General features: G+C 43.8%; 1 protein-coding gene across 1 annotated transcript in view; it reads left to right on the forward strand.

The window, feature by feature from the left end:
• KIF14 (kinesin family member 14) overlaps positions 1 to 27340 on the forward strand; it is a 99029-nt gene that overhangs the window by 21082 nt on the left and 50607 nt on the right. The window contains exons 10-19 of the mRNA XM_005304371.5: positions 143 to 261; positions 1975 to 2147; positions 4186 to 4333; positions 4442 to 4505; positions 6142 to 6326; positions 16473 to 16575; positions 16794 to 16954; positions 24298 to 24445; positions 25643 to 25795; positions 26631 to 26757. Of these exons, the coding sequence (XP_005304428.3) occupies positions 143 to 261; positions 1975 to 2147; positions 4186 to 4333; positions 4442 to 4505; positions 6142 to 6326; positions 16473 to 16575; positions 16794 to 16954; positions 24298 to 24445; positions 25643 to 25795; positions 26631 to 26757 (1381 nt within the window). The remainder of the gene's footprint in view (positions 1 to 142; positions 262 to 1974; positions 2148 to 4185; positions 4334 to 4441; positions 4506 to 6141; positions 6327 to 16472; positions 16576 to 16793; positions 16955 to 24297; positions 24446 to 25642; positions 25796 to 26630; positions 26758 to 27340) is intronic.

Here is a 27340-nt window from a genome sequence, read left to right on the forward strand (position 1 = left end):
AACAGGATGGGTTCACAGGAGAATGCTGCTAGCCTGTTAGGCTCGGTTTTAGCAATTTGCCCATTAAAAAAAAAAATTGAAGTAGTAATGTTTTATATTCAGAATGAGACTGTGCATTTATTTTTATTTCTGCTTTATATAGGAGGGTGTGAGTATTAATAAATCACTGCTGACTCTGGGGAAAGTTATTTCTGCGCTTTCTGAGCAATCTCAGAACAGAAAGAGAGCTTTCATTCCTTATCGGGAATCTGTCCTTACGTGGTATGTATATTTCATGAAGAGCTACTATAAAGTAATCTCAGTTCTATGGAAAACAAAAAGATTAGACTCTTATCAGACGGTAGATTCATGGATCTGTAAACTCTCACTTCTACAAATTGTATGAAATAACTATTAGATGAAGTAAAGTAAACTTGAAAAATATTTTTATTTTCATTTTCTGCTAATTGTGGGTACATTTGAGGACCGGTATATTCTTCCTCAGTGTTCTGTACTGTAGATGAAGAAATGTGCTTCTGATGCCTTTTCTTCTCTTAACAGTGCCCTCATCTCTCTGCTGTTCCCTTTTTCTCCTGGCATAGAAGAGACTGCTTTCACATTTTTAGCATCTGTTGAACACTAAAATTCCCTCCCACAAGAGAGGAAACAATCTCCTATTCCCTGCCTATGTTCTATTATTTGCTGGCCTTGCCTTTCTGGCTCCATGATGGTTCTTTCTCTCCTAAAAACATATTTGTCAGCAGGTTGCTGGCCTGATCGAACAAGTGATAGGGGTGGGCATGTCACATTAGGCACACAGGTATGGGTGGGACTTTATGGTCTTGATCCCATCCCTGCCTCCCAGCGGCCAGAATCCTTCCTCTCTCCTTGGCACAACACTCTCTTAACCTTCATCACTGGCACTGAACTAGTTCCACAGTGTCATGCACCTGGGAATCGGCTAATTTTTTAAAGATTAAGGACAAACCCTAAAACTATGAATTGCTGGTCAGCTGAGTAGTTCTTATAATACCATTCATCTGTCTCCTATAGATCAGCTGGTAGAGGCAAGTGGCCTGGGGCTTATGCATGCCTGACACCTGGGTTTATTTTCAGAATAGGGCTTTCTGTAAATAAAGGACTTTAGTTTCCATTTCTTCATTCTGGCAACTGTCATAAATACTAAATCTGGAGTGGGAAAAATGTAAAAACGCACAGGCAGAGAAGCTTCTTTTAATTCAGGAGTGGAAAAGAACTTGGGCAAAGTAAAAACTATTCGTCCTTCCGCATTCCTCTCTTTATCCACTCTGTAGCAAGGTGTACTGTCTTGCAAATTGCTCGAAGAGCTAGAAATCGTTGCCAAATTTAGATGAGACGGCAACAAGGATTGTGTAATTTGGTATGAGATAGAAAGTTATTGCTATTAGAACTTGCTGGGGAATATCATCTGAATTATAGACTATTTTAATCTATTTTAATGCAGTTTTGTCACTAAGAAATGAAAGCAGTTGTCATGTTGATTGCACCAAAAATTGATTTATGACCTATTCCCATAACCCTTAAGACATTTTCATCTGAAATCTTCCCTGGTGTTGGTGCACCAGTGAAAATATAAACAAAGGCAGGCATGTTTTTTCTGCTATATTTAGGCATTTGGGATCAACGTTTTCCAAAAAGAGGAGAGCATAAATGGAAAACAAAGAAATGCTTGTGTGTAATAGTTTCTATGGTTTGTAAGAGTCTTAAAGTATAATAGGATGAAATTATTTAGGTGTATAAGTTGTTGATTGAATTTTCTCTAAGCATAAAAAAAACTTGTGTATCTGTAAGCAGGAACAGGCTCATGTTCTGGATTTGGTTATCTGGTTGAAAATCATCTTGAAATATATAGTAAATCACACAGGTTTTTTTGTATTTAATTCCTTATGAACTCTGAGAAGTTAATTTGGTTTCAATGGTGGGAATAATTGTTGTTTCATTTTCTTGTCAATGAAGGTTATTAAAGGAAAGTCTTGGTGGAAATTCAAAAACGACCATGATTGCCACAATAAGCCCTGCTGCCAGCAATGTAGAGGAAACCCTTAGCACTCTTCGATATGCTAAACAAGCTCGATTGATAATCAATATTGCCAAAGTAAATGAAGATGTGAATGCTAAATTAATTAGAGGTAAGGTGGGATTTTTTTATTTGCAAGCATTTTTAAATTAATTGTCCATGATAGATGTTGATATTAATACTCTTGTAATGATTGACAGCATATTTGAGGTTTATTCATTTTAACATTAAGATTTTTCTAAATAACTGGCTTTAAACAGTTTACAGGCCTACTAATACTTTAAAACTGGAGACACTCTTTTCTTTGATACAGTTTCACAAACTTACATCTCAGTATTTTTTATAGGTTACATTTTGTTTTTGAGCTTGAACCTCTAGACCCTGTTTGCACTAATTAGGTACTGTATATATGTTTGAATGTATACACTTGTATAGATATCACAGCATCCAGTTAAATGTGTTCATTTCAGTTGTGCATTCAAGCAAACCTAAGTTTTCCTTCCGTTTATTTTTGTTTATGAAACAAGGAAATTAATCTTAGTTTTTTTACATGTAATTCAACATTATGGTTGAGATTTTAAATAAGAGTCAGGAAATTCAGTACGATTCCCACAGTGATACACAAAATACTACATGAGTGAAAGGTGGTTAAATTAAAGTTGGATTTCCTAAGGTCTGTACACTTAAAAATCTCAGCTATTATGTTGCTTTTATGTAAAGTCAGATTGTGATATACTCACACATGATAAAGAGCACTGTCCTGCACTAGTAGTCATTGAAATCAGTGGTACTACTAAATTGCTATGCAGTGTGAACAAGGAGATCAAATTCTGGCCCTTAATTCTCCACACAAAATCGTTTTACTGTTCCCTCTGAGTGAGGTCAGTACCAACCTGCTTAGACACATTCTATTGCACTCTTATTTAGGACATTGTTGTATTTTGTAGACTGTAAGTGTCCATTCCACCCAAAGTTTCCCTTTTGAAGAGAAAATAACTTCTTGGCATTTTGTCATATAGTGCTTACTGAAAATGGAGGAGGAAAGTATTTTATTGCAGAAAAGTGGAGTCAGACAGACTTACTATTATGATCTTCTCCAGTCAGTCTGAATTATGAAATAATTTACAGCTGCATATATAATCATTGTATTACCTGTGGGGAACATTAGTATTGCAGCCAACAGGCAAGTGCAGACTAACTTGCAGTGGTACTAGAGATGAGTACTAGGAGTAGTATTGTGGTAACTGGGGTGTAAAAACTGGCATTACCCTCATATTGCTACTCTGTCCCCTTCTTGTTAGGTTTACTGAGGGGATTGGGTTACTACCACCTCCAGTGGTGCTTGGTATTCATGCTGATGTGGTTTTATGTAGAGATACAATGGGATTGATTCACAAAGTAGGATTTTATTTTACTTAGTAAATTTTAATACTTGTTTATTTTGTTTACATTTAAAAATAAAAACAAAAATATTTGAGAGAACTCAGCAGGTGTTGCACAGAGGAAATAAAATAAATGAAAAAGTGCTTAGGTGGAATGGCAAACAAAAAGAACCAGGGTGTAATATGAGAGAGAAAACCAGTTGTTGTGTTTTCTAAATTAGCAGTTTCTTGAAAAACATTGTATGCTGATTGAAAACCTGGCAGTACTTAACTGGAATCTATGTGCTCTCTAATCAAATGAAATCAGATGTATATTGTAATAAGCTATCGTCCGCACTCTAGTTGATCAGTTAATTTAGTTAATGCTTCCTTGGGGGATATACCTTCAATTGGTATGACCTGTGTGTTTCAGAGAATAGCATGATATAAAAGTGACCTCTAGACCTTAAACAAAAACAATCGGTTTCCCATATGTAAAGGCACTATTCAGTGTGCAGTTTAGCAGATTATTTAATGTCTCACATTTCAGGAGTAGTGACATAAAATTATTTTCTCTCTCTTCTTTTGTAGCTAAATGGGCATGTTAAAGCTTAGATGGGATATTTTCTATTTAACATAAATTCCACTGGATATTGCCAAAGTGAGAATAAAATCCTCAGACTTACTGTTCAAAAATAATGAGGTTTGTTTATGTATTAAACACCTGCTTAATGTAGGATCCTAGGTTTACTGTAAAAGCTGAGTTATGTTTTTATTTTTCAAATGTAGAACTGAAAGCAGAAATTGAGAAACTGAAAGCAGCTCGCAAAAATACTCTAAATAGAGATCCTGAGAAATATAGACTGTATCTGCAAGAAATAACATCCCTAAGGGTAAAACTACACCAACAGGAGAGGGATATGGCAGAGATGCAAAGGTGGGGTAGTCATTAATGTCTTCTGAATAGTAAGTAGTAGTCTCATAAATATTGGAATAAAATATCCCTGAAGTAATTATTTTGATTTATTTTTCCTTATATGCTAAGGGCCTGGAAAGAAAAATTTGAACAAGCAGAACAGAGGAAATTTGAAGAAACAAAGGAGTTACAGGTACCCTTTATTCACAAGAATTAAAGTAGTATAGAAAATGCTTAATACCAATAAATCCATTAATGCACAGAATTGGGGTTGTCCTAAGAATCCTCTTTCCTAGTCTACATTCCTCTTTTGCAAGAAGCAGTTAATATTGTTCATTCTCTTCAGGTCAGTGCTTTCAAATAAATTATATATGGCAGTGGTTCTCAAACTTTTTAGCAACCCATGGACTCCCATTTTTATTTTAAATTTTTCGTGGACCCTCAAATTCCCCACTCCCACTCCACCCTACCCCTCCTCTCCTCTTCCCCATCTCTTTCTGCCCCCTCCCCTAAGTGCGCCCCATCCCTGCTCCTCTCCCAGCGGCTCATGCACGCCGGAGAACAGCTGTTCCGCAGCAATTGCAGGGCTGGCCTTAGGGAAAATGGCATCCTGGGCACACTTTCATTTTGATGTTCCTGGCCCTATGAGTGTGGTGCAGCCCCCGCCCCATTAACCCTGTCCACCATAGGCTCCCCACCCTCACTTCAGCCTTAACCCTTATACTGTGCCCCTTCACACCAATCCCTGCACCCCCTTCACGCCTACCCCTGCACCTCCCTCATGCACTCCAACCCCTGCAGTGTGCCCCCTTCACCCCAAACCCTGACCCATTCCTGTGCCCCTAACCTCTGCATTCCTCTCTTGCACCCACATGGGAAAACTGACCTGGATGCAGTGACAGAGCAGCTGGCATTGCTGCTTGCTCCCCCACTGGACTGATGCTCCTTTGACCCAAGCACCCGCTAGGGGGCTGTGAGGGGCGAGCAAGGAGCGACGTCAGGGCTCCCTACATCCATGTCACCTTCCCCACCTGGGCTGCATAAGGAGAGGGCAGGAGAGCAGAAGCTCCTTCTGCTCACCTCACAGCACAGCCCAGGTGTGTGTTGGGGGGACTGTGTGAGGGAGACGTGTGTGTGCGTGCACGCCTGAGAGAGTGTTGAGCGCCCTCTCTTTAGTAAAGCATTCAGGGTAAGGGGCCTGAAGGCTTGTTCAGACACAAGTAGCTGCTAGCAGCTTCTGACCCAGAGAGGCAGATTTCGCCCTGACCTGTCACCCCCAGCTTAGTGGAGACCGGGTACATGGGTGGGGGACACCCGACATCAGCCGTGCCGCGCCCCCACCTCCCCACGCCACTCCCCGCACAGCAGACAGGAGGGCACTCCCAGTCCAGAGTGGGCGGGGGGCTAGAAGCAGAGGTGGCTGAACACGGCAATGGAGCAGGGGGCAGAATGGGCACCCCTGCTCCAGAGAAGAGACCTGGCTCAGCTTTTTGTTCAACTGTCTGCCGCCTCCGCCAGCCCAACTGGCTCTTGTCAGGTCAGGTAGGAATCAGGCAAACCTTATGCACGGTGCTCCCTTTGGCGAGCCACCCTGGGCCGCCGCCTGTACCACCCACCCAGTGGCATGGGGGAGGAATTGTAGGAGGGAGGGAGAGAAATTGATAAGTGGGGCCCGCGGACCTCCTGAAGTACACTTGTGGAACCCCAGTGGTCCACGGACCCCAGTTTGAGAAATGCTGACTTATGGTACAGTCGGCAGACTTTGATGTATTTTTGGTAAATACATACAAATAAATCACTAATGTTTTCTTTCTGAATCAATCACCTAGAAAGCAGGAATTACATTCAAGATGGACAATCGTTTGCCAAACCTTGTCAATCTCAATGAAGATCCCCAGCTCTCTGAGATGCTTCTGTATATGATAAAAGAAGGACAAACTACAGTTGGAAAGTACAAACCAAATTCTCATCATGATATCCAGCTCTCTGGAGTGCTAATTGCTGATGATCACTGGTATGTGATACCCTAAAATGAAAGATCCTTCATGTGGCTATGTGAGAATGGGCAACCACCACTCTCTCTCTCTCTTCTCCCTTTCTTCCTCCCCCCCCCTCCTCCACTCCCCCGTAGCAAGTGTCTCTTCTAGGTATGTCTTCACTGTAGAATTAACCTGGGTTAGTTTAGCATAGCTGGAGTGTCTTAGCTCTTTGCAGTGGGGACACTCCAGCTATGCTATCTGTGCCAGATCCATGTAACAAACAGAAATATCCTGTTAGGAAATAGGAAGTTCAAAATTAAAATACAGTAATAACTCAAATGAAAGATATTAAATTAGTTTTACACAGAAAAAAATCTGCTAAATTCTTAAAAGCAGAATGAAATATATGCTATCATGTCAGTTTCAGAATTCCATTCACTGGTGTGCTGTTTGCATGTAATATCAATCTAATTTCTGTTTCAAAACACTTGTTTTTTTGTCTGTATACATCAAATATGCGGTACTTCAGAGAATCTGAACAATGAAAGATTGTAGATGAGTGGCTGCCTCCTGATGCCCCCTGGTGGCCTTGGGCAGACCTGCATGTAGCCCCTCACCTCAGTTTCCCTTTTTGGATCCCCAAATAAACTCCACACATGGTTTTTCCAGTCATAAGATCATAGAATCATAAGGTTAGAAGCGACTGCAAGGGTCAGCTAGTCTAATCCCCTGCCAAGATGCAGGATTTTTTGCATCTAAACTATCCAAGACTAATGGCTATCCAGCCTCCTTTTGAAAACCTCCAGTGAAGGACCTTCCATAACCTCCCTAGGCAGTCTGTTCCATTGTCCTACTGTTCTTGCAGTTAAGACGTTTTTCCTGAGATTTCATTTAAATCTGCTCTGCTGTATTTTGAACCTATTGTCTCTTGTCCTGCCCTCTGTGGCAAGAGAGAACAGCTTTTCTCCATCTTTTTAATGACAGCCTTCAAGTATTTGAAAACAGTTATCATGTTCCCGTTAATCTCCTCTTTTCTAAACTAAACATGCCCAGTTCTTCTTTGAGTGCTTGCTCATGTCAGTTCCATTCTAGGTGTGTGCGTGCCCCCGTTCACAGTTGTCGGAGACTTTTGCTTTAGCGATATCTGTAGGGTCGGCTGTGGCGTCCTCTGCAATGCCGCACCCATGCATCGGAATATCAGGTGCTGCTGGTCATACACCCTCCCAGTTCCTTCTTACTGCCTGTGGTGGTTGGTTCCCGGAGCACCTCTCTTCCTTGCCTCACAAGTGGTCAGTGGTTTCTTTCCCTTTTGACTTCGTATTCCAGCTGTAAATAGTTTTGTTTATTGTAGATTAGTTAGTAAGTAGCTATTATGTACTATAGTCAGTCAGTTAGGGTCCCGGTGGGGACTTTGTGTCAGGCAGGGCATGCCCTGGTCACTAGGTTTTAAGCCCTGTGCTGACTGTAATACGCCTATGCCTGTTAGTGACCCACACGGCAGCTGTCTGAAGTGCTTGGGGGAATGTCACATCTGTAAGAACTTTCGTCCCAGGACACAGGATGCGACATTTGTTTGAGGGCCTTCCTCATGGAGGCTGCTCTCCACCCAGCTTCGGAGCTGGCCTGGCCAGATGCAACACCCAGCACTTTGGCCTCGGTGCATAGCACACCCCAGGCACTGGGCTCTACCCAGGACTGATCTCCTTCGCCGATGCCCAAGAAGAAGTCTAAGAAGTGGGACCCCGTAGTGAGCAAGACAGACCAAGGGGCATTGGGTCCCTGTTCGGGTCACTGCCCACTCTGGAGCTGCAAGGAGACTTCCTACCCCACTAAAGGATCTGCCACCGACTTTGTCTGAGTCGTAGGGGACTCAGACTGATGGTGCAGTCAACGCCTTCCCGGCACCCAAAGCGCAAAGGACTCTCCCACCACAGGGACACTCTCCAACATGGTGCTGCTCCCACTACTCGTGGCACCGGTCTGACTACTCGAGGCACCCACAGTGATGGTTAACCGCTGGACTCGGACGTCGATGGCCCAGCCTGGTCACCAGAGGAGGATTCCTCCTGCATGGAGAGGAAGTTCAGCCCCTCGCCGAGACAGCACCGTCGTGACTGGGCTCCTGAGGTTGTGTCCACCTCAGCGATGCCGTCCTGGCAGCAGGGCCAGTGGCCAGCACAATGGCCTTACTGGAATGCCTGGGGCGTGCCAGTTATGCCAATCCCCCATCTCACCAGTCATTGGTCACCGCGTCAGACAAGCATCAAATGGCACTAGACTCGTTGTGCGAAGCAGATGCTGAGGTGGAGGGCCAGATGCCCACCCCGAGACCTCCTTCCTCCACGGGGGATGATGCTCCAGACCCTGCCCCGGTGGTTCAGTCATCCTCATCCTCTCCAGATGAGGCTATGGTGGGGTCCTCTCATGCTAGCTCATTGGACGACTTTAAGGAGCACCAAGCCCTGCTTCGAGAGGTGGCCAGTAACCTAGGCCAAGAGGTAGAAGAGATGGCAGAGCAATCAGACGCTTTATTTAATGTACTCTCCACATCCACCCCTGCACATGTCGCGCACTCAGTGCACAAAGGGGTCCTAAAGATTGTCAAAACCCTCTGGCAAGCCCCATCCTCAATCCTGCCCACTTCCAAGAGGGCTGAGAAAAAGTATTTTGTTCCAGCCAAGGGGTTCGAATACTTACAAACTTACATACTCACCCGCCCCCAGGGTCGTTGGTTGTTTTGGCGGCCAGCGAAAAGGACAAGCAAGGGCACTCTAGTTCCACACCCAAAAATAAGGTTGGCCGAGAGACTGGACCTTTTTGGGAGGAAAATGTATTCCACAGCCAGTCTCCAGTTCCTAGTCACGAACCACCAGGCTCTTTTGGGGCAATGTAACTTTAAGCTGTGTGACTCCCTCCATAAGTTTAAGGACTCCATGCCCCAGGAGGTGGCCCAAGAGTTCGGGGCCCTGGTTGAGGAGTGTACAGCAGCGGCTAGGTGTTCCCTCTAGATGGCCTGGGATGCGGCCGATTTGGCCGCCAGGGTAGTCACCTCGGTGGTGGTCATGAGGTGCAGTTCCTGGCTTCAGACCACAGACCTGTTCCAGGAGATGCAGGCCTCGATACAAGATCTCCCATTTGATGGAGTTGGGTTCTTTGCAGAACAGACGTGAGGCTGCACGGTCTGAAGGACACTCGAGCCACCCTCCGCTCCCTGGGGTTCCGTGTGCCTCAGTTGCCGAGGAAGCAATTCCGGCTGCCCCTGCCACCAAGGCCTTGGCAGCCTCGGCAGGGATCTACAAGGGACACTAGTTTTAGTCTCCATTGCCCTTCCTTCTCCCGTTCACCTACGCAACCTGGCCCAGCGAAGCACCACAGAGGCCAGAAGCTTGCATTTCGAGGGTGCGCTAGAGCGCAACATCCCAGTCAATTCCCTGGTTCCATCCCATCTTTTCCTCAACTGTCTCAGTCCTTACCATTTGGCCTGGTCGCAGGTTACCTCAGTCCACTGAGTGCTAGAGATTGTCACTGGGCTACTTTCTCCAGCTTTTGGCCACCTTCCCACCCTACCTACCTTCTTCCCCTCCCTCTTCAGGGACCCTTCTCACTAGCAATTCCTCATTCAGGAGGTAGACAACCTCCTACAACTGGGGGCAGTGGAGGAGGTCCCTCAGGAAATGAGGGGGAAAGTTTTCTACTCCCGCTATTTCCTGAGACCAAAAGCAAAAGGGGGCCTACAACCCATTCTGGATCTGCAACGACTCAGCAGATACCTCAAGAAGTTGAAGTTTCGCATGGTTTCACTGGCCTCCATCATCCCCTACCTGGATCTGGGAGACTGGTACGCCACTCTTGACTTGAAAGATGCTTATTTCCATATCTCTGTCTTCCAAGGACACCCTCTGTTTTAGGGTGGGCCAGCACCATTTCCAGTTCACAGCACTTCCCTTTGGCCTCTCCTCCGCTCCGTACACAAGGCTGCTGGTCGGGGGTTGACCCCGTGGGTATTTACAAAATGTATGGCCTCAGTAGCCACTTACTTAAGGCATCGGGGGGCGGGGAGATCCAGGTTTATCCTTAACTCGAAAATTGGCTTATCAAGGGCAAGTCATAGGATCAAATGCAGAACAGTCTCGGTCTGGTCTGGTCCGGTCCACCTGTCACGACCTGGGCCTGTTAGTGAACAACAAGAAATCGAACTTCATACCAGTGCACCAAATAGTTTATTGGAGCAGTTCTCAACTCCATGCGTGCGAGAACCTTCTTTCCGGAGGCCTGTTTCCGAGCCATGTTAGGGGGCTCCTATGTAAGGGACCACCTGCTCACTACTGCCCAGGCTTGCCTAAGGTTGCTAGGCCACATGGCTGCCGGTACTTACATGGTCCGGCGTGCCCAGCTCCACCTTCAGCTGCTGCAGGCGTGGTTGGTGTCGGTCTACATCCCCAACGCATATGGCTTGGACCCCGTAGTCAAGGTGCCAGACCACATCTGGTCATCACTGGCTTAGTGATTGGACCACTCATTAGTGTTGCAGGGAGTTCCCTTCGTGGGCTCTACCCCATCACTAACTCTGGTTTCTGATGCCTCAGACCTGGGCTGGGGAGCCCACCTGGGTGAGCTCCGTACACAAGGCTGCTGGTTGGGGGTTGACCACTCTCTCCACATAAATGTCAGAGAGCTCAGGATGGTTCACTTGGCCTGTCAGGTTTTTCGGCCCCACTTACAAGGTAAGGTGGTTCAAGTCCGATGGACAACACCGCCATGATGTTTTATATCAACAAGCAAGGCGGCTCTGGACTTCTGTGTGCAGCATGCCATTCATCTCATGGCAGCGCATTTCCCCAGTACCAGGAACATGTTAGCCGATCACCTCAGCTGAGCCTTCTTGTCTCACCACAAATGGTCACTCCACCCTGAGGTGGTCAACAGGATCTTCCGAAAATGGGGATCTCCCCAGGTGGATTTGTTTGCGACTTGCCAGAACAGGAAATGTCACCTTTTCTGCTTATTTTGGGGATCAACTGAGGCTACTTGTCAGACACCTTCCTACCCCTGTGGTTGCGGGCTCTAATGTACACTTTCCCACCAGTGCCATTGCTGCACAGAGTCCTCACGAAGGTCAAGCAGGACAAGGTTATCCTGATAGCCCCGACTTGGCCTCGCCAACACTGGTTCGACACGCTGATAGACCTATTGGTAACAACCCCGATGCAGCTGCCTCTCTGGCCAAATTTCCTCTCCCAGGAATCATGGCAGGCTCCTGCACCCGAATCTAGCAGTGCTGCACCTAACAGCTTGGTTGCTGCATGGTTAACTGCTGAAGAGCAGGAGTGCTCAGCCCACGTCCAGCAGGTCCTACTGGATCGTAGAAAGCCCTCCACTAGAGCAACCTACCTGGCCAAATGGAAACGATTCAGGTGCTGGGTCTTGGCCCAAAGGGTTAGGCCTGAGCAGGCCTCGCTGTAGTCAGTCCTGGACTACCTTATGCATCTCAAGCTCTAGGGCTTGCCCCTTTCATCAGTTAAGGTCCACTTGGCTGCCATGTCAACCTTTCACCCTCCGTTCCAGGTCAGGTCAGTCATTGCTCATAACATGACGGTCCGGTTCTTAAAAGGTCTGGAGTGGCTCTACCTCCAAGTCTGGGACCCAGTTCCTCCCTGGCACCTGAATCTGGTGCTTGCGCGGCTCATGAATGCCCCATTCGAGCCCTTGGCGTCCTGTTCCCTTTTTCTGCTCTCCTGGAAAGTGTCATTCCAGGTGGTGGTGACTTCTATCCGAAGGGTCTCTGAGATTAAGGCACTTACATCGGAGCCGCCCTATATGATGTTCTTCAAGGACAAGGTCCAGCTGTGGCCGCATCTGGCTTTCCTGCCCAAGGTGGCTTCACAATTTCACATGACCCAGGACATATTCTTGCTAGGCTTCTTCCAAAGCCTCATAAGTCTGAGGAGGAACGTAGGTTGTACTCCTTGGATGTCAGGAGAGCACTAGCCTTCTACATTTTGAGGACCAAGCCATTTTGCAAGTCAACGTAGTTCGTCGCTGTAGCAGATAGGATCAAAGGTCGTACAGTTTCCACCCAGAGGATCTCATCTTGGATCACCTCCTGCATCCGATTTTGCTATGATCAGGTGAAGGTACCTCCACCGGCAATTGTAACTGCCCACTCAACTAGAGCATAAGCCTTGGCAACGGCCTTCCTGGCCCATGTGACAGTTCCAGATATCTGCAGGGCCATTACCTGGTCATCCATTCACATGTTCAAGTCTCACTATGCGCTTACCCAGCAAGCCTGAGACAATGCTGACTTCGGTATAGCAGTATTACAAGCCGCACGTCTGTGAACTGAGCCCACCTCCAGGCATACTGCTTGTGAGTCATTTAGAATGGCATTGACATGAGCAAGCATTCAAAGAAGTAAAAACAGTTACCTATCTTTTGTAACTGTTGTTCTTAGAGATGTGTTGCTCATGTCCATTCCATTAGCTGACCTCCTGCCCCTCTATTGGAGTTGCTGGCAAGAAGGAACTGAGAGGGTGTAGGGCTGGCGGTGCCTGATATACTCCAGAGGGTGCCACAGCCAACCCTACGGATACTGCTAAGGCAAAAGTCTTCGACAACTGTGCAAGTGGGCGCGCACACACCTAAAATGGAATGGACATGAGCAACACATCTTGAAGAACAACAGTTACGAAAGATAGGTAATTGTGTTTTCCTTCAGCCTTTGCTCATATGGTTTGCATTCCATCACTTTGATCATCTTTGTGCACCCCTGGATCCTTTCTAACTGGACACAGTATGCCAGTTGAGGCCTAATCAGCGCTGAGTAGAGCGGTAGTATCCCCTCCCCTGACTTGCATGTGATGCCTCTGTTAATGCAATCTAAAATTGTGTTTGCTTTTTTTTTTTTACCCCTGCAACAGCATTGCTTTGCTGATTCATCTTGAGGTTGTGATCTACCACTACTTCCAGATCCTTCTCAGCGGTGCTGTTGCCAACCCACTTATCCCCCATTCTGTATTTGTGCATTTGGGTTTTCTTTCCTAAGTGTAGCATTTTACATTTGTCTTTGTTGAATTTCATTTTGTTGTCGATAGCCCAGTTCTCCAATTAATCAATTCCTAAATCCAAGTAATTAATAACTAACCCAGAACAGGTCCCTATGGAACACCACCTTTGAGACCTTCCTCCACTCTGACATTATTCCATTAATAGTTACTCTTTTGTTTGTAGTTGTTATTTATTATTGTTGTTATAACCAATTATGTATCCAGTTAATGGTAGTTCCACCGAGCCTGCATTTCTCCAGTTTAATTATCAGAATGTCATGTGGGACTGTATCAAAAGCCTTGCTGAAGTCCAGGTATATTAAGTTCACTGAATTCCCCCTATCCACCAAACCAGTTATCCTGTCAAAGAAGGAAATCAAGTTGGTTTGGCATGATTTGTTCTTAGTAAATTCATGCTGGCTGCTAGTGATTACCCTTTCATCCTCCAGGTATTCGCAAATTGCATGTTTTATACATTGCTCTAGTAGCTTTCCAGGTATCGAAGACTAGTCTATAGTTCCTCAGCTCATCCTTTCTCCTCTTTTTAAAGATGGGCACTACATTAGCCCTTCTCCAATCTTCTGGGACCTCTCCTGTCATCTATGATTTTGCAAATATTATTGCCAGTGGCTCTGAGATTTCTTTGGCTAATTCCTTCAGCATCCTGGGGTGAATAGCATCCGGCCCCGTTGACTTGAATTAATTCAAATTTGTCAGAAGAGTTCTTTATTTATCCCAAGCTGTCTCCCTTCCCCTTTATTGTCTATGGTAGCTTCGCTAATTGTCTGGTCACATATATATAATTTTTTTTTAGAAGACCGAAGCAAAGTATGCATTGAGCAGCTCTGCCTTCCTATCCTCTTCTGTTACCAGCTCGCCTTCTCCATTGAGCAGCAGACCCACACCATCCCTGATCTTTCTTTTTTGTCTGACATATTTGAAGAACCCCTTCTTGTTGTCTCTAGTATTCCTTGCCAGCTGTAACTCGTTCTTTGCCTTGGCTTTCCTGATTTTTGTCCCTACACACTTGCGCTATTCCCACTTTCTTCGTGACATTCCCTGTATGTATCCCTTTAGCTTTTTAGGTAGCTAAAAAGCTCCTTGTACAACCACATTGGCCTCCTGTGACTGTTCCTCTCTTACCTCTGCTCATCAATCCAATCACAACAGCCCTTCTTATCGTCTGATTTATTAACTTAAAGTTCAAAACTAAACATAAAGCCTTCCCTTCAGCCAGGTGCAGCCCAAACGCTCCTGGTCTGGTCAGAGTCCTTCCTGCCTTAGCAGGCTACTCCCTGCCCTTCTTAGCTGCAGCAATTCCCCTTTACCTGAGGGTCTTCCCTGCAGGAGCCTCTCTCAATCTCTGTAGTCTCACTGCAGCCACCTTCTGCTCTTTATAGATTAATAGATTCCAAGGCCAAAAGAGACCACGGTGATAATCTAGTCCAACCTTCTGTGTGACACAGGCCACAGAACTTCCTCAAACTAATTCCTAGACCATATCTTAAAAAAAAAAAAAAAAATCCAATCTTGATTTAATATCGTCAGTGATGGAGATTCCACCATGACCCTTAGTAAATTGTTCCAATGGTTAATTACTCTCACCTTTAAAAAATGTACACCTTATTTCCAGCCTGAATTTGTCTAATTCAACTTCCAGCCATTGGATCATGTTATATCTTTCTTTGCTAGACTGAAGAGCCTATTTATTAAATATGTTCCCCATGTAGATACTGATACTATAATCAAGTTGCCCCCTAACCTTCTCTTTGTTCAGCTAAATAGATTGGGGTCCTTGAGTCTATCACTATAAGGCAGGTTTTCTAATCCTTTAATCTTTCTTGTGGCTCTTTCCTGAACCCTCTTCAATTTATCAACATCCTTCTTCCATAGGAAATTGCCTGATTCCCCTCAGGTGGGGCTCATTCTGTAATCAGGATTGGCTTGGCCCCGGCTCTCCAGCCCTAGGACAAGCTGTCCTGTTACAAAGATAAAGGAGATACTGAGTGACAAGTCTTCATGATTTACCAATTCCTCAGTCATTAGTCATCATAAAGAAAAGTGGTGATTTAGCTGAGATGAAAAAGATGACATTGCTATATATATTTAACTATTAAATCTAGCTCGCCTTACCAAACCAAAAGCATCTTATTGGATTTGTTCTGTTGAAGAGAAAATATAAAGCAGAATTCACTGTATAGTAAAATATATACGCTCATTAGTAAATCTTTCATGAAACTTTCCATGCCTGGAGAAATTTGCATGAACTGAGAAACACACTGGTAGCCCTTATTAAAATTTTTATTTTTTTTATTTTTTTTTTTTTGGTGGCGATGATTTTGTGTAAACTTTAATATTACCTTCTGTTTATGAATAATCTGACACCTAACAAATGTATTTTGTTTGTTTGAGGAGGAGAGGGTTGACAGAGGAGACTAACACCTGGTGTCGAGCTTTAACTATTTAAAAAAAAAAAAATTCAATTTTGACTAGACATATATATCTTCCAATATATGTAGAAAAATTTGCCTTTTAATATAAGAATATCGGGAGATATATTTGCAGTTTATTTTTAGCTAACAGGTTTCAATCTCTCCTCTCCTGAGGTATGAATTCTATTGGTTAAAACTCCCTAGATGAAATAAATTTTATCTCCGAGATGGAGTTGTACCTTGACCAAATTATAGAAATGTATAATGTGCAGCTCTCATTCTGTCTAGAACCACTTACGTAATACAATAAATTTAAACATTACTACTTTAAAAAAAAATTGAAGAAATCTGGGATAGGGTGAAGTTTTCTTTAATAAAGTTTTCCATAACCTCAAGTACCTGATTCAGCATTTCAGATAGCAGTAAATTACACGAAGTATTTTAGCAGCAGGTGTGTTTAGACCCAAACTTATCTTGTTCCAAAATGAGGATTGACTCTTAGAAAGCAATATGGTTGAGGTGTATGGTGTAATAACAGAATAGCATGAACTATATAGTCAATATTTGGGGGAGCGGGGGAAGAGATTCAAAGTCACATTATCTAAATCATGAATTTCATGGATAGCCAGAGTTAAGTTACGTAACTTTTTTTTTTTGTTCATGATTAGCTATTGCTGTCATATCTGATGTTTCTCACTTTCAGTGTTATCAAAAATGTTGATGGTAGAGTGAGTATTACGCCATTGGGAGAAGCAAAGACATATGTTAATGGGAAACACATTTCAGAGCCAACAGTTATGCATCACGTAAGTTATCCATCACTGGTACAGAAATAAATATATTTATGCATGGCTTTGAAAACACCTGGCATGAATGGTAAATTATCTGTTGACTGCAGTTTTTGAGAAGGCTCTTGAATTGTTCATCATGACAGATTACTGGATATTTTTATTTTTCTAATTTTGATGTATTATATATATTTGATTGTAAGATTATAGTCTAATAGTGTGTCTGTATTTTGCAGGGTGATCGTGTGATTCTCGGTGGAGACCATTATTTCAGGTTTAATCATCCAGTAGAGGTTCAGAAAGTAAAAAGGCTATCTTGTGGGACTACCCTTTCATGTGATGGGCCAAAAGATTTTGAATTTGCAAAAAATGAACTGTTGGTTGCACAGAGGTCACAGTAAGTATTGTGGAACCTTCCCGGTTAAAAATAAACTGCTCATCTGCTAATGCAGCATGCTCTCTTCTGGAAATATACAGGCATATAAACTGCATAAGAATAAGTGAAAGTTAAAAAACAAACAAACAAAAAAAGTCACTCTTTACTTCTCGTAAAATCCAAAATTTAAATAAAGTTGAATACACATAATATTGCAGTGTTTTTATAACCATGAAACATTTATTTTTGTAATCTCTAGTTGTCCACTCTTTTGATTAACTGTTTGGAATTCTAATACATAATTCTTATTATGACACATTTCCATGATAAGCCTGAATTCTCCTAAAATTGTCCTCTCACATAGAATCTTCTTGCTTGCCAAAAGATTAAATTGAGAATTTATTCCACTACAAAAATCAGACTTTCATAGAGGGTTATTCCAAATACAGATTATGATATGTTTAATGCAATGCAAAATGCGTGAGTGTGAAGCTGAGGGACAGCCTCTTTAATTTCAGCATAGGAAGATTGGTAGTGGCCTTCTCTTAATACTTTTAGTCCTGGGCGAATTCTGTGCCAAAAAAATAAAAATTCTGCACACAATATTTTAAAATTCTGCATATTTTCTTTGTCAAAATAACACAATATAATCACACCAGTTTAAATTATTTTGGTAACTTATTTCAAAATACCTGTCAGCAAGTATGTCGGTAACAATACAGACAACAAAAAAGATTCGGGAAATTTTTTTTGACAAATAGATTCCTTTCTAGGCATATTAATACAGAACTCTGAGTAATAATTCATTTAAACTACAGTACAGAGCCATATTTCCCGCACACCTCAGAAGGAGTGCAAAGGCTTGGGGGAGTCGGGGGTAATGGAGAAGCTGAAGCTGAGGGAAGTAATTGCTGGGAAGGAGCTTGTGTATAAATTTGAAGGGTTGTTGGGTATGGATGGGAAAAGTATAGAACAGAGGTTTTTTTTGGAGGGAGGGCGGGAAGGCATTGTTAGGGAGCGTCGCCTATGCAGACCCTGCTTGACCCCTAGCCTCTCTCATTCAGTCAGGCACATCTGTCCCCATGTGGCCCTGCCCCCTCTGCCCCCATGTGTCTGTGCCCCCACTCAGCCACCCCCCATCCCCATGTGGCCCTGCATCCCCTCAGCCAGCCCCCTCCCCTCCTCTCCATGTGTGTCTACACCCTCTGTCCCTATGTCCTTCTGTGCCCCCACTCAGTCCTCCGCCTGCCCCCTGTAGCTCTGCACCCCCTGACCATGTGGCCCTGCACCACCTCTCCCATTCATAGAATCATAGGGTTGGAAGGGACCTCAGGAGGTCATCTAGTCCAACCCCCTGCTCAAAGCAGGACCTAATCCCCAACTAAATTATCACAGCTAGGGCTTTTTCAAGCCTGACCTTAAAAACCTCTAAGGAAGGAGATTCCACCACTTCCCTAGGTAACCCATTCCAGTGCTTCACCACCCTCCTAGTGTAAAAGTTTTTCTTAATATCCAACCTAAACCTCCCCCACTGCAACTTGAGACCATTACTCCTTGTTCAATCATCTGGTACCACTGAGAACAGTCTAGATCCATCCTCTTTGGAACTCCCTCTCAGGTAATTGAAAGCAGCTATCAAATCCTCCCTCATTCTTCTCTTCTGCAGACTCAATAATCCCAGTTCCTTCAGCCTCTCCTCATAAATCATGTGCTCCAGCCCCCTAATCATTTTTGTTGCCCTCTGCTGGACACTTTCCAATTTTTCCACATACTTCTTGTAGTGTGAGGCCAAAACTGGACACAGTACTCCAGATGAGGCCTCACCAATGCCAAATAGAGGGGAATGATTACGTCCCTCGATCTGCTGGCAATGCTCCTACTTATACAGCCCAAAATGCCGTTAGCCTTCTTGGCAACAAGGGCACACTGTTGACTCATATCCAGCTTCTCGTCCACTGTAACCCGTAGATCCTTTTCTGCAGAACTGCTGCCTAGCCACTCGGTCCCTAGTCTGTAGCAGTGCATGGGATTCTTCCTTCCTAAGTGCAGGACTCTGCACTTGTCCTTGTTGAACCTCATCAGATTTCTTTTGGCCCAATCCTCTAATTTGTCTAGGTCCCTCTGTATCCGATCCCTACCCTCTAGTGTATCTACCACGCCTCCTAGTTTAGTGTCATCTGCAAACTTCAGCCCCTGCTCTAGTCGGTTATCGCCAAATAGCCCTTATGAGCCCGTCTGACCCCCCCCCCCCCCCCAGCAACCCCACACTGTCTATCTCCCCATGTCTTATGACATGGCCTGACAGGTGCTGTGAAGAAGGCAGTCTTTCTCTTCCCTATCCTAGCTGGGGCTGGCCAGGAGCAGCTGCTGTGTTCTAGTGCCACAGCACCCTCTGGTGGGCAAAAGGCAGCACTGCAACAACTTTTCAGCAGAAGCTATTTTCTGGGGGGGAAAAAATTAAAAATATATGTGGCACATGAAATATGCATGCAGAGTGGCGCAGAATTTCCACAAGAGTAATACTTTTCTGTGCCTGGGCTCTGTCACGGGAAGCACACAGATGAGGAACGGTGGTGGCTCTTCCAGAATCTGCAGCCAGAGAGGAAGGATGCAGGGTAGCTATTCTAAAGGCTCCCTCTACCTAACCACCAATATAGTTTTGGCTGCAGGCTTTCTCTTCCCACTCTGATTAGATCAGTGTAATTGCACAGAGTACCTTACCTTTTATAGAGCAGCAACAATACAAAGAGGATGGTGAACAACATTTGTATCCAGCTGTAAGTGGTAGTATGAGGTGCTAAGGTGGGCTTAGTGTGTGTGTGTGTGATGTGGCACCCTGTTGGCCCACAGAAAGCATGCTATCAGCCCACTAGCTCCACCCGTGGCACTTGGAAATCTGCATTCCTCATTGATTTAAAGTTTGGCTCTTCTAATCCATGTGACTGTAGCTTTGTGAGTTTCTACAGCAGATACTATTTGTGAAAGATTCTCAATAAAACAGTTCTTGAAACCAAATGCAGTAAAATAGACATAAAGAACATAACATAAGAACGGCCATACTGGATCAGACCAAAGGTCCATCAAGCCCAGTATCCTGTCCTCTGACAGTGGCCAATGGCAGGTGCCCCAAAGGGAATGAACAGACAGGTTATCATCAAGTGATCCATGCCCTGTCACCCAATCCCAGCTTCTGGCAAACAGAGGCTAGGGACACCATTCCTGGCTAATAGGTCCATCAATGGCTATCTTCCATGAATCTATCTAGCTCCCTTTTTGAACCCCGTTATAGTATTGGCCTTTAAAACACCCTCTGGAAAGGAGTTCCAGAGGTTGATAGTGCGTTGTGTGAAAAAATACTTTCTTGTGTTTGTTTTAAACCTGCTACCTATTAATTTCATTTGGTAGCCCCTTGCTCTTGTATTATGAGAAGGAGTATATAACACTTCCTTATTTACTTTCTCTATACCACTCATGATTTTATAGACCTCTATCATATCCCCCCCAGGCGCCTCTTTTCCAAGCTGAAAAGTCAGTCTTATTAATCTCGCCTCATACGGAAGTCGTTCTATACCCCTAATCATTTTTGTTGCCCTTTTCTGAACCTTTTCCAATTCCAATATATCTTTTTTTTTTTAGATGGGGCGACCACATCTGCACGCAGTATTCAAGGTGTGGGTGTACCATGGATTTATATAGAGGCAATATGATATTTTCTGTCTTATCTATCCCTTTCTTGATGATTCCCAACATTCTGTTTGTTTTTTTGACTGCCGCTGCACATTGAGTGGATGATTTCAGAGAACGATCCACAATGACTCCAAGACCTCTTTCTTGAGTGGTAACAGCTAATTTAGATCCCATCATTGTATATGTATAGTTAGGATTATGTTTTCCAATGTGCATTACTTTGCATTTATCAAGATTAAATTTCATCTGCCATTTTGTTGCCCAATCACCCAGTTTCGTGAGATCCTTTTGTAGCTCTTTGCAGCCTGCCTGGGACTTAACTCTCTTGTAGTTTTGTATCATCCACAAATTTTGCCACCTCACCATTTACCCCTTTTTCCAGATTGTTTATGAATATGTTAAATACGACTGGGCCCAGTACAGATCCCTGGTGGACCCCACTCTTTACCTTTCTCCTTTATAGACCTATGATAGAGGTCTATAAAATAAAGAGACCATTTATTCCTACCCTTTGTTTCCTATCTTTTAACCAGTTACCAATCCATGAGAGAACCTTCCCTCTTATCCCATGACTGCTTATTTTGCTTAAGAGCCTTTGGTGAGGGACCTTGTCAGAAGCTTTCTGAAAAACTAAATACACTATATCCACTGGATCTCCTTTGTCTGCATGCTTGTTGACCCCCTTAAAGAATTCTAGTAGATTGGTGAGGCATGATTTCCCTTTACAAAAACCATGTTTACTATTTCCCAACAAATTATGTTCATCTATGTGTCTGACAATTTTGTTCTTTATGATAATTTCAACCGATTTGCCTGATACCGAAGTGAGGCTTACTGGCCTGTAGTTGCCAGGGTCACCTCTGGAGCCCTTTTTAAAAATTGTCGTCACATTAGCTATCCTCCAGTCATTTGGTACAGAAGCTGATTTAAATGATAGGTTACAGATGACAGTTAGTAGTACTGCAATTTCACATTTGAGTTCCTTCAGAACTCTTGGGTGAACATCATCAGATGCTGGAAACTTATTACTGTTTAGTTTATCAATTTGTTCCAAAACCTCCTCTAATGACACCTCAATTTGGGACAGCTCCTCAGATCTGTCACCCCAAAAAAATGGCTCAGGTTTGGGAATCTCCCTCACATCCTCAACAGTGAAGACCGATGCAAAGAATTCATTTAGTTTGTCCGCAATGGCCTTATCATCTTTGAGTGGTCCTTTAGCATCTCGATCGTCCAGTGGCCCCACTAGTTGTTTAGCAGGCTTTCTGCTTCTGATGTATTTAAAAAATTTTTTTACTGTTCCTTTTTGAATCTTTGGCTAGCTGTTCTTCAAATTTTTTTTTTTGTCTTTCTAATTATATTTTTACACTTCATTTGCGTGAGTTTATGCTCTTTTCTATTTTCCTCATTAGGATTGTGATCACAGAACCCCCTTGGGAGCTGCCACCCCATGTGCCAAGGCTACTTCTACCCCTGCCTTTCCTGCCAGCTCGGGGCCCCAGCACCCTGTCTTGCTGAGCCAGACACTCCCGTCTGCTCCAACACAGGCACACGGTCTGAATTACTTGCCCCAAAGCTGCAGGTTTACCTGAAAGCAGCTAACAGAAGTGTTCCTGTTTTTAACACTCAGATGCCCAACTCCCAATGGGGTCTAAACCCAAATAAATCCGTTTTACCCTATATAAAGCGTATACAGGGTAAACTCATAAATTGTTCACCCTTTATAACACTGATAGAGATGCACAGTTGTTTGCTCCCCCAGGTATTAATACATACTCTAAGTTAATTAATAACTGCTTCTTTTACTTTGTTATTTAGCCACGGTGGCTCTTCTTTGGTTCTCTTACTATGTTTTTTAAATTGGGGTATACATTTAAGTTGAGCCTTTATTATGGTGTCTTTAAAAAGTTTCCACGCAGCTTGCAGGGATTTTACTTTTGGTACTGTACCTTTTTAATTTCTGTTTCACTTACCTCCTCATTTTTGTGTAGTTCCCCTTTCTGAAATTAAATGCTATAGTGTTGGGCCTCTGTGGAGTTTTCCCTGCCACAGGGATGTTAAATTTAATTATATTATGGTCACTATTACCAAGCGGTCCAGCTATATTCACCTCTTGGACCTGATCCTGTGCTCCACTTAGGACTAAATCAAGAATTGCCTCTCCTCTTGTGGGTTCCAGGACTAGCTGCTCCAAGAAGCAGTCATTTAAGGTGTCAAGAAACTTAATCTCAGCATCCCTTCCTGAGGTGATATGTACCCAGTCAATATGGGGATAGTTGAAATTCCCCATTATTATTATTGAGTTTTTTTATATTAATAGCCTCTCTAATCTCCCTGAGCATTTCAGAGTCACTAACACCATTCTGGTCAGGTGGTCTGTAATATAGCCCTACTGCTATAATTCTTATTTTTCAAGCATGGAATTATTATCCATAGAGATTCTATAGTACAATTTAGTTCATTTAAGATTTTTACTTCATTTGATTCTACGCTTTCTTTCACATATAGTGCCACTCCCCCACCAGCATGGCCTTTTCTGTCCTTCTGATCTATTTTGTACCTTGGTATTACTGTGTCCCATTGATTATCCTCATTCCACCAGGTTCTGTGATGTCTATTATATCAATATCCTCATTTAATATTAGGCACTTTAGTTCACCCATCTTACTATTTAAACTTCTAGCATTGGTATATAAGCATTTTAAAAACTTTTCATTTTTTGGCTGTCCCCTATTACATGATGTAATTGAATGGGACTTTTTTTCATTTGACGGTTTCTCATCAGATCCTCCCTGTATTTCATCATTTTCCATCCTCTCCTCCTTATTATGACATAGGGAAACTCCATTTATAGATCCTCCCCTAAGACATGTCCACACCACATGCTCCTCCATATCTGTAGGCTTTCCCCCAGCCCTTAATTTAAAAACCGTTCTATGACTTTTTTTAATTTTAAGCTTCAGCAATCTGGTTCTGTTTTGGTTTAAGTGGAGCCCATCCTTCCTGTATAGGCTCCCCCTCTCCCAAAAGCTTCCTCAGTTCCTAATAAATCTAAACTCCTTCTTCCTACGCCATCGTCTCATCCACTCATTGAGACCCTGCAGTTCTCCCTGTCTAACTGGCCCTGCGCGTGGAACTGGAAGCATTTCTGAGAATGCTACCATGGAGTTCCTGGACTTCAATCTCTTATCTGGAAGCCAAAATTTGGCCTCCAGGACCTCTCTCCTATCCTTCCCCATGTTGTTGGTACCTACATGTACCACGACCACCGGCTCCTCCCCAGCTCTACACATAAGCCTATCTAGATGTCTCGAGAGATCCGCAACCTTCGCACCAGGCAAGCAAGTCACCATGCGGTTCTCCTGATCATCGCAAACCCAGCTATCTATGTTTCTAATGATCGAATTGCCCAAAATGTAGCAGCTGTGGCTAAAGTCTTTTTCCTTCTTGTGTGTGACTTTTTCTCCCTGGGGAAGGTGAGAACAGATAATCAATAAACTACAAAAACTTAGCACACCCACCACAATTAAAATGAGAGGTTTTTAGACCTAAATTTCACATTTGACCGAAGCAATAAAGTAATGAATATAGCATTTGTTACTCTTTTTAACTCATATGCAACATACTAAAAAAGGTTAAAAGCTAACATTTTAATTTAAGTTGCTCACTACTTCCAGACTTGAATCAGAAATTGAAGAGGCACGACTGAAAGCCAAGGAAGAAATGATGCAAGGTATCCAGGTTGCAAAAGAGATGGCTCAACAAGAACTTATTTCTCAACAAAAAGTTTACGAAAGCAAGATAAAATCACTAGAAGCAGAACTGGTAAATTGCTTTGCATAATTAAACAAAAAGGTGGATTGTGTAGCCTTTCATGCTGTCTCGCATGCCTGAACAGCTGTATCCCTGGCTCGCTCTCTCCTCTCCTTTGGAACACTTATAAAAGGCCACCTATTGCACAAAGTATTCCAGCTATAATGCACTCTTTTTGCACGGGGTTTTCATTCTTTCTTGTATTTGCTGTTCTGCTAGTTTGCATGTGCCTTGGGGCAAGGACTATTACAAGCAGGATACAATTTTCAGGGTATGCTGGCTTGATATAATTAATAGAGAATAATATATGGTGGCAAAGTGATAAATTTATGATACTTTACTTCTCAGCAAATGTACTATAGCAGGGGTGGGCAAACTTATTGGCCTGAGGGCCACATTAGGATTCCGAAACTGTATGGAGCGCCGGGTGGGGAAGGCTGTGCCTCCCCAAACAGCCTAGCTCCTGCCGCTTCCCACTTTCTGCCCCCCTCAGAAGCCCCAACCCCCCCTGCTCCTTGTCCCCTGATTGCCCCCTCCTGGGACCCCTGCCCCTAACCACCCCCAGTACCCCACCCACTATCCAACCCCCCTGCTCACTGTCCCCTGACTGCCCCCACCCCTATTCACACCCCTGCCAGGCCGTTTGGGACTCCCACGCCTATCCAACTGCCTGCTGCTCCCTGTCCCCTGATTGCCCCCTGGGACTCCGTGTCCATTATCGAATCACCACGCCCCCTTACCATACCGGTCAGAGCACCAGGACTGGCAGCCACACTGCCGTACAGTCTAGAGCACCGGGGCAGGCCAGCGGCACTCGCAGCCATGTTGCCCGGCAGGAGCTTGCAGTCCCACCGCCCAGAGCGCTGGCAGCACAGCGAGCTGAGGCTGCGGGGGAGAGGGGACAGCAGGGGAGGGCCTGGGGGCTAGCCTCCCCGGCCGGGAGCTTAAGGTCCAGGCAGGATGGTCCCGCGGGCCGTAGTTTGCCCACCTCTGTACTATAGGGTATAACAGTTGATGTTCATTGACTGGGATATAACCTCCCATTGCTGAGAAAGTGAATTTATCTCTCTAATGTATAGAGGCCATAAATCTTTCATGGACTGAAAGGAGAACAGACTGTAATATCCATCTTTAGCGAATGGGTTGGATGAGCTGAAGCATGTGATTTTTCCATACCCCATTCATTCTGTCCTTTTGGGTTTTTTTTAGAGAGAAGAATCTCATAAGAAACAAATTCAGGAAATGAATAACCAGCAGACTGCTAACAAAATACAAGAACTGGAAAAAGCAAAGCAACATCTTGAGTTAGAAGTACATTTCAGCAAGAAGCGTCTGGAAATGGAGACATTAGCCACCAGACAGGTAATTTTAAAACATGCATCTTGTCTGATCACTCGTATATTTAAACAAACCATTATAATAGTATTTAACTTCATTGGCTCTCTTAAAAATAGTCCTTTCCAAAATGATTTTAAGACGGACGTGTCTCATTTACTGCCCTCTTATTAAATCAGCTGCTATTTGGGGAATCAGAAATAACAAGGTCAGCTATAATTTTATGTAATGGGGGCTGGGTAGCTGATATTCCAAACTTAGGGGAATGTTGAGCTCACCAAAAATGATGGACTCAGGCATAAGTGCAAGCAATGTCTAGAATGTTAAGCATTTGGGGAAATATCTGAAGGAGCCAGAATACTTTCAAAACTTGTTTCCTCAGATTAAAAACATGAAAGGAGACTTGACGGCACCCCTGAAAATGAGGAATTATTCCTAAATCATATTAATAAATGTAATACCTTACATTTTGACCCAGGTTAGGGGTCTACATTTGCTGACTGCAGTAGACACCAAAACTTCATTATTTTCCATGACTGCTAGTGCACATTTTCTTTCATCTTTAAACTTCTATGATAGATTTTTTCTTTTTAAAATAATTGATAGATTATTCTGTTCCCTTTTTCTTGAATTCAGTAGTCCCATTTAAATAATAAATGCTCTAACATCTACATGTCAGAATTTAAGCAAGCAATGAAAATTGGTAGAATTTGTGTTGTCTTAACTGATGTAGTAGAGGGATTGGATCAAAGTTTATTGTAAAGCATGCAGTCTCAAAAGATAAAATAACCTCTCACCCCATTTTATCCTTTGCTTCTTGTAAAAACATTGTCATGGATGGATCTATATGTCTTTTCTTTAGGCTTTAGAAGATCATACTATTCATCATGCAAAGATTCTTGAAGCTCTGGAGGCTGAGAAGCAGAAAATTGCTAAAGAAATAGAAACTCTCCAGCAGAATCGTGGAAATGGGAATAAAACTATAACTAGTATGTGTGTGTTTGGGGGGGGGGGAAGAGAGAGAGAGAGATTGTGTACAGCAGGGGTGGCCAACCTGTGGCTCCAAAGCCACATGCGGCTCTTCAGGGGTTAATATGTAGCTCCTTAAGTAGGCATTGATTCCGGGGCTGGAGCTATAGATGCCAACTTTCCAATGTGCTTGGGGGTGCACACTGCTCTGCCCCAAGCCCTGTCCCCACTCTACCCTTTCCCCCAAGGCCCCTTCACCTGAGCCTTGCATGCCCTCGCTCCCCCACCCCCCATAGCTTCCTGCACAGGTGAAACAGCTGATTGTGGTGGGAGGGGGGAGTAGGCGCTGATTGGTGGGGGTTGCTGGCAGGCGGCAGGCAGGAGGCACTGGGGGCTGGGGAGCAGGTAGGGGGCTACTGACATATTACTGTGGCTCTTTGGCAACGTATATTGGTAAATTCTGACCCCTTCTCAGGCTCAGGTTGGCCACCCCTGGTGTACAGTGTAACTTTCAATTCATTATTATTTCCTCTGCTGTCTGGCAATGGAGAGAGGCTTTCTCCTCTTCTCTTCCCGCTTGCTGGGAGGTTTACTTTCTGGCAG

This window comes from Chrysemys picta, chromosome 8, assembly GCF_011386835.1.
Source record: "Chrysemys picta bellii isolate R12L10 chromosome 8, ASM1138683v2, whole genome shotgun sequence".
Classification (NCBI taxonomy): Eukaryota; Metazoa; Chordata; order Testudines; family Emydidae; genus Chrysemys; species Chrysemys picta.